We start from the raw sequence: 14,031 nt of genomic DNA, 5'->3' as shown, positions 1-14,031 counted from the left end.
TCTATTTTGGAAAAAGTTCCATATTCAGCTGAGACGATGAATTCAGCTGTTTTGAGGTGGAATATTCTGTAGATGTCCCTTAGGTCCATTTGATTTATAGTGTTGTTTTGGTTAGAGATATCTTTATTGATTTTATTGATGACCTGTCTATTGGTGATAAGAGTGTATTGAAATCTCCCAGTATTGTTGTGTTGGGATCTATGCGGAATTCAATGTCCTGAAGTACTTTTTTCATGTAATTTGGTGCATGATTGAGGATGTACGTAGCTCAGCAGAAGAGTGCCACTGGGTTAAGCCCCCAGTTCAGGGAGGACCAAAAAAAAAAAGCTGCTTCATGTTTTCAAAAAAAGTTTGGCATAGAATCTGCAACAATTATGCAGTGAAAAACGGTATCTGAGGTCAGGCGCAGTGGTGCACGTCTATATCCCAGCAACTTGGGAGACTGAGGCAGGAGGATCAAAGCCAGCTTCAGCAAAAGGGCGGCCCTAAGCAACTCAATGACATCCTGTCTCTAAATACAAAAAAGTGCTAGGGATATGGGTTAGTGATTCAGTGGGTTCAATCCCTGGCACAAAACAACAACAAAAAAACATGGCATCTGGCTATCTCATCCTTCAAAACTCAGTTCAGATGTGAACCTCCTGCAGCATGCTATTTCTCACTATTTCCCCTCGTCACTGGATTGGGCGTCTTCTACCCGTTCACACAGTCCACCTCTGCTCTCACTTTTATCATATATACTACATCATATTGTGATTATTTTCCTGTATCTCCTTGAAGGCAGTGACTTGATTTTGTTTTTAAAGGATCTTCAAAAAATATTTATATTTTAGCTTTAGGTGAACACAATATCTTCATTTTATTTTTATGTGGTGCTGAGGATCAAACCACATGAGGATCACCTCACACATGCAAGGCGAGCTCTCTACCACTGAGCCACAACCCCAGCCTGTGACTTGATATTTTTCTCTTGCTTTAGCTGTTGACACAGTGCCTTATGCTTAGTGAATGGGCACTTAATAAATGCCTGTTAAGTGAAAAAAATGTCCTACCTGCCAAAATACCTTGGACTGTGATTCTTTTTTTTTGGTACTGGGATGTGAACCCATTCTACCACTGAGCTATATTCCCAGTCCTTTTTGAGTCAGGGTCTTAGTAAATTGCCCAGGCTGGCTTTGAACTTGTGATCCTTCTGCCTTGTCCACCTGACTTGCTGGGATTACAGGCATGTACCACTGTACCTGGTTACTTAGACCCTAATTCAAGGACCAGCTTCAGTATCTGAGAACATGCTCAATTTGATGTACTCCCATTAGGTTTTCTAAAACCAGGGGAAAAAAAGAGCAAATTTTTAGGAGAAGCTGACATCCAGCCCTATTATAGATTATAAAAAACAAACTTACTGGGCTGGGATTGTGGATCAGTGGTAGAGCAGTTGTCTGGTATGTGTGAGGCACTGGGTTCGATCCTTAGCATTATGTAAAAATAAATAAAGGTATCATGCCCATCTACAACTAAAAGAATATTTAAAAAAAGAATTCAAGCTTATGATCCAAAGTTTAAAACTACCAAATGCCACGTAGGTAAGAGGAAACTGAAGTATAATCATTACCTTTAAAAAGTCCTACAACAGGGCTAGTTCAGTTGGTAGAGTGCTTGCCTTGCATGCACAATGCCCTGGGTTCAATCCCCAGAACCACAAAAAAATAAAGTCCTACAACAAACTTCACAGAGGTGCATGTCTGTAATACTGGTGACTGGAAAGGCTGAGGCAGGAGGATCTCAAGTTTGAGACTAGTCTTAGTAATTCAGTGAGACCCTCAGCAAATTATTAAGATCATTTCTCAAAATAAACAAACAAACAAATAAAAAAAATAAAGGGCTGGGGATGTAGTACAGTGGCAAAATACCCCTGATTTCACTACCAAAAAAAAAAAAAAAGCTCTGAAGCTCCTCAATTTTTCAAATGACATAGTTGTTCCTTAACCTCACTTCCTTCAATCACATTTGAGTTTGGTTATCTGTGTTTCTTACATAACTCCAGCTACTGTTGTGTCTTACTGCCCGAACTTCAATGTAAAATCTACCAATTCCTGGTTGGGGATATAGCTAGGCATATAGATAGACACACTCCCACACAAAATTCTCTCAATTCCCTAGCCCCCACCGAATGCATGAAGGATTAAACACAATCAGGCATCAATATTTATTAACACAAGACAAAGGAAAACACATTTGATGAGTTAATAGAACACTGTCCAGCCAGATGTTAAATTTTAAAAATGTATATCTAGTCTAATTTCAAATAAATAAAAAAAATTTTATACATAATTACACAGGTCTATAGTTTGAATTTGACACAGGTAAATATATTGACAGAAAGTAAACAGAACAGCATTTAGGACTAAAAAATTATTCTTATATCTTTACAATCTCTTTCTCTGGACAAATAACATGGCCCATCTATATATATACCTAAACCAGAAAGGTATGAATGGTAAAGAAAAGGCCTATTGTGTATTTGGAGTACTGCAGCTTCTTGCTCCAAACACTCCTGATTTTACATCAAAGCAGACAACAAAAATAACACTAAGGCATAGATCATGTTGGAGTTTTGAGGGTGAGGTGATAACTCCTCTTGCTTTCGTCTGAAGGATTCCTGGATATTCAAGAAAAGTAATTTATTTGGCCAAGATATTGAGCACCGTGCCTGGGGAGAGACCTTAACACAAATGTAAGGCCTCAGGCCCTTTGTTGATTCAAGGAAAGCATTAAGCCAACACTGTCCCAGGGACTAAAGGAGACACACCAGACCAACTGAGGCAATGGTCCCTTAACAGCCCCAGGCAACACAACTGCAGGAGAAAAGAGAGCTGTGTACTGGGGAGAACTGGGCCCTTGTGCAGCAAGAATTAAAAGACTATATGGGTTCACTGATGCCAATTAGCGAGATGGGCATTCCAGGGTCTCACTGATGCACAAGATAGCTTGTATCACTAGTTCTAAGAACTTTTCAGTTGCTTCTGCTGAGAACCAGGAAGAGGTTCTGAAACTTTAAGACCAAAAGATTTCTCTTAAGATGAGGGTATACTGCTAAGTGTTGCCTCCACCCCCACAGCATAAAAACCCAGACAGAATGTGTTTCTGAGGACTGGAAAGGCTGTGGGAAGGTTGGGGGTTGTTGTTTATTTTATCAGTAATGGCCTTTTAGGCATGCTTTAAGAGTCAGTTCTACCACAAAAGTTCCACTTAATGTGGAAAGAAAAAGAGCACTGTGTTATCAAGAAAAAAAAAAATTAAACTCAAGTCTGCAATAAACCTTAAGATAGACCTTAAATCTGCAGATGACTCCACAAACACCATGGAGGCTAAGATTGGACTCTTTTTTCATCCTAGGAACACTTTCCCAGAGTTAGTCATGAGGTTCCCCAAGGACAGCTCTCAGTTTTCTTTCTTCCACTAGCACAGTCCACTCTGGGGGATATGCAAGAAATTAGTAAAGCAGCTACACATCAGCAAGGAAAAGAAATAAAGATAAATGGAGGCTTGAGGATTGACAAAACTAGATTATCAGCCTGAAATGAATGGGAGTTGGCCATACTCTGAGATGAATGGAATACTGAACTTGAAGGAATGAATATAGGTCTGTGCTGCCCAATACAGTAGCCACTAGCCTAACATTCGGCTACTGAAGCATTGAAATATGACTAGTCCAAATCGAGATGTGTTTAATACACGCTGGATTTTAAATACTTATTATGAAAAAAGTAAAACATCTAATAATTTTCATACTGTTTCACATTCAAAAAGTATTTTTGATATGTTGGGTTAAATATATTAAAATCAATATCACCTATTTATTTTTTAAAATATGGTTACTAGAAAATCATAAATTACAGATGTGGCTCACAATACATTTATAGTTGACAGTGTGGCTAGATGCTGATACCCTATTCATGTTTGTAAGAATAATTAACCAACCCGCAGGAAAGAGACTGCTTATAGCTTCTTACAATTGAGAGATTGTGGAGAATAGAACTAATTAATACTCAGCCTCCCCTGCTTTTGTTAGTCATTAAAAATTATTTTAAGAATGTTACATTTCAAATAAGCAGATAATTTTCTCTGCAAACCAAACCATTGCTAGACGCTGGGATTTTGCATTTGCCCCAGTGGAAATGCTTCTTTTCTGTACATGCTAGAACCTCCCCCATGTAAATTAATTCCCTCTGAAACACTGAAAGAGAGATCTGAACTGGAAAATATCTTGAGGTCTTCCCTCTATGGAGAATGAGCTGGGAGAAAAATAACTGTGTAAACGGGAGTCCATCATAAAGTGGCTTTGAGTCATGAGACGTAAAGGCGGCCTGGGAGTGCTGCCCTAGTGAAGGGTCTGGTCTTTGCTTTATAAACCTTATTTTCAGGGTAATTACAAGTCTTACAAATTGTTTAAAAACACATTTAGTTTACATGATGTTACAGTGGGGTAAATAATATGTATTATTAAAATAGTCTAAATAAATATTTACACAATAGACCAGAATGGTTCAAAGAGAACCGTTCTGATTTAACAAGTTAATTCTTTTCACTTTTGAGGTTAATTTTAAAAAATATTTCTGTAAGAAAAAAATAATAAAATTTAACTATATTCAAATACATGAAGTATCAGACCAAAGTAAGGAAACTGAGCCAGAGGCCAAACTCAGTTTCACACTCAGTCTGCTTGGCCTGGACAACAGTTATTTCATAAGAGTTTCTTGCATACATCAGACTTCCCCTATTTCAGCATAAGCCTGGCTATTCTGGCAAAACAATCTGGTCAGTTTTGAGATGTGCAGTAACGTGGCCTCACGGTTCCATGTGATCACTGATCCTACTGCCCTCCCAGTCTATTATTCTTGGTTTTAAATGCTTTTCCCTTATGAACTGAAAGGACAGAGAGCAATCCTCAATTTTCAGAAAGCAAAAGCTCTATGTATGAACTGTAGGCAGATTAAAGGGCCTGGAAAAAGAGGATATTCTAAATTCTGTAGTCACTCACTGTGAAAGATAGTTCCAACACCAGGGCCAGAATCAATTACTGTGGTTCCTTTGAATAGGTAGGATCTGATATATTCTTGCTTTTTCTTAAATTTCGATTTAAATGGAGATTTTCAGCTCATACAGACTGAATCCTTAGAAGCTTAAGCTGAAATTGGGAATGCAAGCTTTAAAAACAAACGTAGGCAGATTTAGTTTATAAAATACACCAGCCAACAAAGACAGAACAATGTGCAGCAAAACTTGCAATTTGCACTTTTTAGTCACCTAATCAATATCACTACATCAAGAGAATATTGGAATTCTCTCAAAGTAGAAATGTTTCTACTTTGGTTGCTGTAATTGTATGTGTCAATTTTTCAATTGTTCAGCTGAATTATAAGTATTCTTATTTACATGTTTAAAACACTGATCAAAATGTTTTACAGTGAAGAATTACATATATATGTGTGGGTATATATATATGTAATTCTCATATTCTGTGGGTTAACTGATTTGCTTATGAGCTGACTGAAAGTTAAGCTGAGTAATTTTATGTTAACAAAACCCACAAAACACCTAGCTAAGGGAAAATAGCAAAATACAGTACAGAGCGGGTAGCTGTATAATTCAGACTACCCCTTCATGTGAATTCATTAAACTCCCTTAAAAAAATTCTAAAATGGCATTAGGTAAAAATATGAAAATATGTACAACAGATGAAAAAAAATGCAACATGCAAATAATTGCTTTAGTTACGTGTTGTTCACGCTGGTCAAAGCTAAGGTCTAATAGACTGTTAACATTTTTTTCATTTGCCACCACAGAATTCCCCTTTCCTGTGTATTGTATGATTGCAGAATTCCACAGGATGAGATGAAGGATATAATGCAGGCATCTCAGCTTATTTCACATCATTTAGAAACTAGCTCCTAGCCATGGGTCTTCAGTCTTTCTGATTTTTGGGATGGCCTTGGCAGCCCCTAGAAGGATAGCTACATGTTGTAAGCCACATAGATGGGGTCTAACTGGTCAGCCAGGAAGCTGTCACGGAGGTGCATCCTCTGCTTCTCTCCTCTGGAGTTGATTGGGATGACACCTGGGTCCACCACAACCACAACACCAACGATGAGGTAATGCTCTTCTAGGACCACATTGGTCACTAAAGGAACCAGATCTAGAGCTTCCTGTTCAGAGCCGCACAGTTCCACAACCACCACAAGCAAGTTGGTCCACGTGAACACAGCACTGAAATTTCAATAACATTCAGTTAATGTGCCATTACATTTCCAACTTTTACAGTACCTGCCAAGACTGATGCCCATTTCTCTGAGAACTGCTTTCTCTCCCGGATCCCAACCAGAAGGCCAAAAGTCATGTTGTAATACATGACCTTGACCCAGTGGCCACAGCTAATAAATGAGCCAAAATCTCCTGGGGTATTGGAGAGGACTACAGTTTGTAGCTGGTCATTGGAACTGAGGACACATGTGTTTGAACATTCTAGGATGGCCAGAGGTACAAAGAATCACGAAGAAAATTAAGTCAATGTATGTATGGCTTTTTCTTTCACTTAAACTTTTTTGAGGAGAGTTTCTGGTATTTGCAACAAAAGAGCTCTAAGATAAAAATAAATTTAAATTTTATCTGTTTATTTTTTGTGATACTAGGTATGGAACCCATAGCCTCCTACATGCTAAGCAAGTGCTCTGTGGATAAGCTCAACATCCCCAGCCCTTAAAATTTTATTTTGAGGCAGGGTCTAAGTTGCCCAAGATAGCCTCGAACTTGTTATGCTCTTGCCTCAACCTTTCAAGTAGATGGGATTACAGCATATGCTCCTGCGTCCAGCTCTAAGATGATATTCTTTTTTTTTTTAATACTTATTTTTTAGATTTAGGTGGACACGATATCCTTATTTTATATTTATGTGGTGCTGAGGATCAAACCCAGTGCCTCACGCATGCCAGATGAGCGCGCTACCACTTGAGCCACTTCTCTAGCCCCATCTAAGATAATATTCTTAAACTGAACATGAAGAGAGCCTGTCTGACCTCAAATGAGCTAATAAGTGTCCCACACAAGTGTTCCCTATGTGTGAAAGTGCTGTAAGATACAGTGGAGACATTAACTCCTTTTAGTGGAATTACTAAGTTAGAACATATGATCTGACTTGTTTATACAGAGTTAAACTTTTAAAAAGAGGTTCAGATCATTAAGGAAAACTAAATGCAATTATCTGGTTGCAATAAAAGCCAACCATCTAAAATCTGAATGCAGCCATGGCATAGAGTTTCTCTGCATGCTTTCCACATAGCTTTCCACATACTTTTTTGTTGAAAAACATTCTTGCCTTGGTCAGAGTGTCATTCAGGTCTTATTCTGGGGAGAGATTCTGACAAGACATCTTTAGAAAAAGTAGTACATGGAAAGCATGAACCACCATCAGAAAAACTGGCTATTTAGCAGGGGAAAAAAACTGGTGAAGGATGCAGACTTTTAAATGAGTAGAAAAGACAGTGGATGGGTTCTGTATAGTGAAGAACCCAAGTAAAAACCACAGGGTTTTCATTTTAAGGAATTTTAAGTCATTATGAGGTAGAATGATCTTTATCAGGAAAAACAGGGGTAATTCCTGCTGTGAGAGGGAACTGGATGAGAAAATAACACTGATTCTTTTACTTTACTCCCCACTAACAATTTAAGAACAAAAGCTGATTTGACCCTGCTGGCAGTTGGAAGTGGAAGAAAGTATTTTACTGATGAAGAAAGCAATATGGAGAGTGCTATTCAGGAAGCTGAGACAGTAATGATTTCAAGTTCAAGGCCAGCCTCAGCAACTCAGTGAGACCCTGTCTCAAAAAACAAAGACTGGGGATGTAGCTCAGTAGTAAAGTGACCCTGGATTTAATTCCCAGTAACCCCCAACCCAACACAAAAAGTCTTTTGACCTTAAAGTCATGATTCTTCCCACCATACTACACCAACTTCCTAGAGGCAGATGATCTGCTAGTCCCTTCTAATTAAAAGCTTTTTCTTTCAAAAGGACTCAATTTGGGCTGGGAATATAGCTCAGTTGGTAGAGTGCTTGTCTTGAAAGCACAAGGACCTGGGTTTAATCCCCAGCACCACAAAAATACATAAATAAGAATTTTTAAAAAGACTCAGTTCCACAGTGTTTCATAGAATAAACTTCAGTGTTCCCTGGTATCTCTGTAGCCTTCTCTGGCTCCTGTGAATAGGCTTTGCCAAGGCAGACTATTCATCCAAGACAAAAGTCAATTTATTTTTCTTAATTTGCCATGGAGTTCTATCTGTAGGTAGGTGTTTGGAATGAATGGCTGACTAACCTGATTAGTTTTTAATCACTACTAAAGCTGAGGTAGAGAACAGTGTGGGGAAAGTTACCATTCAGCAATGCTCCTGTGGACTCGAGACACTGAGGTCTCAATATCAATTGGGTGGTATCGTAATCCTCGCAGCTCCAGTGTTTCATCCAAAGCTCCCACCACATATAATGCGTCATGACGCTCTGACAAAAAGAACATACATATGGTTCAGACAAATGCTGAATGCAACATAATGTTGGAGTTCAAAGCACAGGGTGCATATGTGCTCTTTTGAAAAATGATGGACCCTGCTTGGTGTGGAACAATTGCAAGAAGCTAAGGAGGAATGGTAAGGTCCAATTTAGACCTTTAAAGTGCAGCAAGTTATCTATGTCAGTTCTTCAGTGTGTGGTACAGTTAGTGTTGGGTACTTTCAAGTGGCTTTTAATGCCAGCCAGGAAGAAAGGTTAAAACTGGACAGCAGAGAACACATGTTGATCAACAGGGCAGGGGGTGGAGGAAATGCTACATGAGAGCCTTCAAACCACAGGCTTATATCCAACATGATAAGCAAACTGACTCCCCAGAATTACCACCCTCACCCCATCCCCAGGATTAGGGCTATTCTTTCAAGTCCCCAAACTGTGTACAGGGTCGAGAGACAGGTAATACCTGTCCCGGGAGCTTGTTAAGGGTTTGGAATCAGCCCTATAGGGCTGAGAAGTCTCATTTTGCCTTGGGTATTTACTCATGTTCAGGTCCATCTCTACAGCTGTCCAGTACTACTAATACTCGGTTCCAGGAAGCTCATGCAATTCCCCTGAGTGCTCCCTTCCCAGACACATCAGAGAGCAGTGTTACCTCAAATGAATAAATTCATATAAATTCACTTATGGGTTCAAGAGGCATTGACGGGGACAATTAAATACACTTCATACTACTCAGACAGGTGGAAGGAAGCCAGCCAATGAAACAACTCAAATGGGGAGAAGTGAGTGGTGGAAGATACCTCCAGTGGCTGCTGTGAGCTCAGTTCTGCGGACAAACCCAAGGTATCCTGTCCGAGCCCAGAGTGTCTGAGCAGCATCCCCAAAGCTGAGGCGAGTGTTGAAATGATCAGCTTGAAGAGTCTCACTATCATAGATGGTGTAGTAGCCACTAGCTGTATGGGGACTATTCACCCAGATCTACAAGAAAAGGGCAGTGGTCACATTTCAACAGGAATAGACAACTATATCAATTCAATTTTTCTAGGACATATTTTTGTGATTTTGTAAAATCTCATTTTCATATTAGTAACACAATTGCAGTAATAAGGGCAGTTGGCAAACAATATATGCCTGATTTCTGATGATCCTGACATATAGGATGTGACAATATAGGTCACACTATTATTATCCCTGTGTTACAGATGAAAAAACAAGGAGTTGAGTAATTTACCTAAGAGGAAAAACTAGAGTTGGCTGGCACTGGGGGCTGCACTGCCTCTCTGGCTCACTTCTCACATGCTTCCAGAGTACCACAACTGTACCAAGCAGCCATCGCTGTGCTTCTGGTATAATTATGGTACAAAGCCCTCAGGGAGATACCACAGGACATTGTGAACAGCAAAAGCTGACAACCATGATAATAATAGCTGCTATTATTTATTGAGAATTATGAGATAGACACTTTTTGCATTAACTATCATGATTCTCCTTTGTTGTTGAGGTAAGTTGTTTATAAATGGGGGAGAGACCCAGAGAGAACTAACTCGCTCAGTGTTGAAAAGCATAACTGGTGAAGCCCAGCTCATCTGGCTTCTGCAGTTACAAGACTCTTTCCACTAAACTATAAGATCAAACATTAGTGTCCCTCAAAGATTTGGGGGAAAGAAAAGTGTTTTTGAATATTTTTATTAAAACACTAAAATGGATATATTTTAGAATACAACACTTGCATACATTTTTTTAACTTTATATATGTGGCTCCTTTCATTTCCAGCCTTTAATAGGTGGGAACATAGGATTTGCAATTTCCTTTTTAGCTAATAGAATGACAGTGGACAGACCTGGGATAACATCTAGTTTGGGAACCTAAATTTTCCCTCCCCCTCCCCCTCTTCCTCCTTCCACCTCCTTCCCCCTCCTCCTCCTCCCCCTCCTCCTCCTCCTCTTCCTCCTTCTTCCTCTCTCTCTCTCTCTCTCCCCCCCCCCTCCCTCCCTCCCCCCCCACTAGAAATTGAACCCAGGGCTTTGCACATAACTAGACAAAGTATTTTACAATGAGCTATATCCCTAGCCCTAAATCTTCACTGGATCTCATCTCAATCTCCCCTCCCTGTTTACTTCAGACTCCTGGCTTATAGAAAATGAACTATTCACAATGAAGGAAGTTAAGTCCACAGTTTTATTAGCTTTTAGAGACGTGAACTCTAAAGTCTTTTGCTACTGACTTTCCAGAGTGAAAAATAAAAGGAATACCTACCTCACCCAGATGAGAGTCTCCAACAGGCCCTTTGGTCTCAGGATTAACAATAACCACTTTCACTCCAGGTAAAATCTAAGAATCAAAGGGAAAATACAAACATTGGGTTTGAGTAAATCTAATGACCCCTAGGAAATGTGCCATGACCTGCTGGTGATGTGGGAGTGGCAAAAATAGGAGAAGCTGATGGAAGTAGCATCACTGAAGTACCTGACCTGGGGGGTTAACTGGGGACATCCTCTGTTTTGCTCCAACTGAATCTTCCTCAACTCAGGTGAGACCAGAAGTCTAATAAGATTTACCCTCAAAAATAAAACAGAGAGGGGCTGGGGTTGTGGCTCATAGTTAGAGTGTTCACCTAGCGTGGGTAAGGCTTTGGGTTTGATCCTCAGCACCACATAAAAATAAATAAAAATAAAGGAATTGTGTCCACCTACAACTAAAAAAATAGTAAAAAAATCTTATATAAAAAATAAATTAAGACAGGGAACCAGTCTACTATCTCTTTTAAGGAATGAGAAACTGCTGACCAGGACCACCAACAAGATTCTGTAGAATAACTTAAGCATATAACCTCCCTTTTTCATGATCTGTCTAGTTCACAGGAAGGACAGTATAAACCCCGTAAAACAGAAACTCTAAGAGCAGGGAGGGATAGTCTGAGAGACCCCACTGCAGCCATCAGCTAGGGCTACAGTGAGGGGAACTGCATGAGTAAGAGAGGACAGCATGAGGGCAGTTTTACAGAGGAACAAAAAGACATCCACGTTCCTGGAATTATGAAAGAGATCCTTACGTGCCGGGGATCTTCCACAGGACAAAAAGGAAGAAACAGGTGCTGGCTAAAAGAATGGCTCAGAGCTTACCAAAAGAAAGACCTCTCTGGTCACCTGTTCCTGACCTCTTGAATCTCTTTTCTTTCTTTTTTTTTAAATATTTGTTTAATTTGTCAATGGACCTTTATTTTACTTATTTATATATGGTGCTGAGAATCAAGTCCAGTGCCTCACATGCCAGGCAAGCGCTCTACCATTGAGCCACAACCCCATTCTTCAATCTCTTTTTTTGTGTTGGCTTTCTATAGTCTGAAGTTACTCCAGAAACCCTACTATGATTATTTGGACTCAAATATCTAAAACCTTGAGGAAGGAAGAGAAGAAAACTACTCTCTTTAACCTGGGCCGGGACCTGCACTCATTCTTGTTCCAGTGGCATGCTTAACTCTGGACTGTGGCAAACTCAGATTTGATGAGGCAATACTGACCCCATGCCATTGTGAGGAGTTCACAGGGGCAGAGAGAAATCAGAGTCAGCTCCCATGGGACTGACACATCACACAGAGCGAGCCCCTAGTGAACAAAACTGTCTTCCACGTATAAATTCTCACTTTAACCAAGAAACCTTATCCTATGGGGTGCACTCTCCAGTATGTTTAATCTCTTCTCCACTCTGACTTTTCTTTCAACTTTAATATTTATAAAAATAGACCTGGCTGTTTTTAAGCTTTGTTCTTCTATCCACCTTGTATAGAATGAACATTCCATTTTGCTGGTTTGCCAATAAAAATAACATTTCCACTGGATTTTAAAAAAATTTATGTAAAGTCAGAAGGTCCAGCATCCTTGTTTATGTACCCATGTGAGTTTCAAAGTATTAGCTAAGATGAAACTGTTGGAATTATTTGCAGATTTCAAATAAGTCTTGCCTTTGATACAAGTATTTCACTTGGCTTCAAGTCTCTTTAGAGTGACCCACCTTGCCACAAGGCCCACCATCTCAACAATTTAGCAGGAGAAAGTACCTTTCCAGACTCTGAGAGCAGCAGACTCTGGGGAGCACCCCGTTCCACAAGACGAACCCTACAGAGGAACAGTGGTTAATGTATTCAAGCATCTCTAAAAAATGATTTTACTATATCTACTACCTTCCCATGACCCCTCATTGGTCTCTCCTCCTTCGAGGGCAGGGTTTCTCTAACTCAGCACTACTGACATTCTGGTTCACATAATTTTTGTTGCAGGGTGTTTAGCAACAATCCCTGGCCTCTACCCACTAGATGTCAGTAGCAACCCTTTTCTTGACAACCCAAAACATCTCCAGACATTGTCAAATGTCCTTGGGGTGAGGGGCAAATCTCCTAGGGTAAGAATGCTGCCTAAGAGAGGCCTGCCACCTGTGCAGGTTGGGTCCTTGCCTGAGACACATCAGGGAACATGCACCAGTGGGGCCTGGGAAAAGGTCTAGGAGTCCTGTCCAGTGCTCACCTTGAGACAGAACTAAAATTTCCTTATACAGTGAGGAGGAGATGGCAGGTTTTCACCCATGGGGTTCAGGTAAAGTCTTGTTTTAAAAACCCAACTCTGCCTCATTTATCATGCCTATCCTATCTTTTTTATTTTTAGACTTTCAGAGGAAAGAGACTATACATTTTAGTTTAATTTATATCAGTCACAAAGTATTTTTACACAGGCAAAAAACATTACATTTTAATATTAAAGAATAGTGCAACCACTGTGAGAATTAAAGCTTTCTTTTTATAAATGAAAATTTTATTGTGAATAAATGATAAAAATGAATTTCTTCCCATGCTGCTACTGGGAGATACAAATATAAAAGGAAAGAAGGGAAATTCTGGCTTTGAGGATCAGAATTCTTTGTGTTCTTTCCCTATTAGATTTCCTAAGAATAATCAATCCTACGTACCTGTCATGTCTTAACGATTTCAGATCTACATATACAGTAGTTGGATCAGGCCCTGAGGTTCCCTAAAGAAAAACAAATCAATGCAGTTTATTTAAAATTTAAATAAGCCATCTTTTCCTTACTTCACATTTCCAAATCAAGAAATAGGTAATAAAAAACAGAAAGAAAAGAAATAGATAATTCAGCCATATGCACAAAACACCCCCTCTATTTTATTATTTACGTATATGTGTAAAATTAAAAAGCAAAATTTTATATGTAGAGAATAAAAAGCAAATTATGTGGGTGCATATATATATGTTTTATATATCTATAATTTGTTCTTTTTTTAATTTTATTTTTTGATATGCTGGGAATTGAACCCAGAGTCTTGTACATGTTAGGCACGCACTCTTTATTTAAATATTTTTTGCAATACTGGGTATTGAACCCAGGGTTGCTCAGTCGCATGAAATCCTTAGCTTCTCTCTTTATTCCATTTCTTTATTGGTGCATTATAATAATGGGATTCATT

General features: G+C 39.3%; 1 protein-coding gene across 3 annotated transcripts in view; it reads right to left on the bottom strand.

Annotated features, from left to right (window-relative positions):
• Window positions 1–2,174: 2,174 nt before the first annotated feature.
• The window catches only part of DIP2B (disco interacting protein 2 homolog B), a 249,975-nt gene continuing 238,118 nt past the window's right edge, over window positions 2,175–14,031 (bottom strand). For all 3 annotated transcript variants that reach the window (XM_081309072.1, XM_081309070.1, XM_081309071.1), the window contains 6 exons: window positions 13,518–13,579; window positions 12,616–12,673; window positions 10,815–10,889; window positions 9,358–9,535; window positions 8,428–8,551; window positions 2,175–6,267 (listed from right to left, as the gene is read on the bottom strand). In XM_081309072.1, the coding sequence (XP_081165198.1) occupies window positions 6,015–6,267; window positions 8,428–8,551; window positions 9,358–9,535; window positions 10,815–10,889; window positions 12,616–12,673; window positions 13,518–13,579 (750 nt within the window). In that variant the 3' untranslated portion in view covers window positions 2,175–6,014. The remainder of the gene's footprint in view (window positions 6,268–8,427; window positions 8,552–9,357; window positions 9,536–10,814; window positions 10,890–12,615; window positions 12,674–13,517; window positions 13,580–14,031) is intronic.

The sequence above is a fragment of the Spermophilus citellus genome (assembly GCF_964194105.1).
Source record: "Spermophilus citellus genome assembly, chromosome: 10".
In the NCBI taxonomy this organism is placed as follows: domain Eukaryota; kingdom Metazoa; phylum Chordata; class Mammalia; order Rodentia; family Sciuridae; genus Spermophilus; species Spermophilus citellus.
This window is presented reverse-complemented; position numbering and strand designations above follow the sequence as displayed.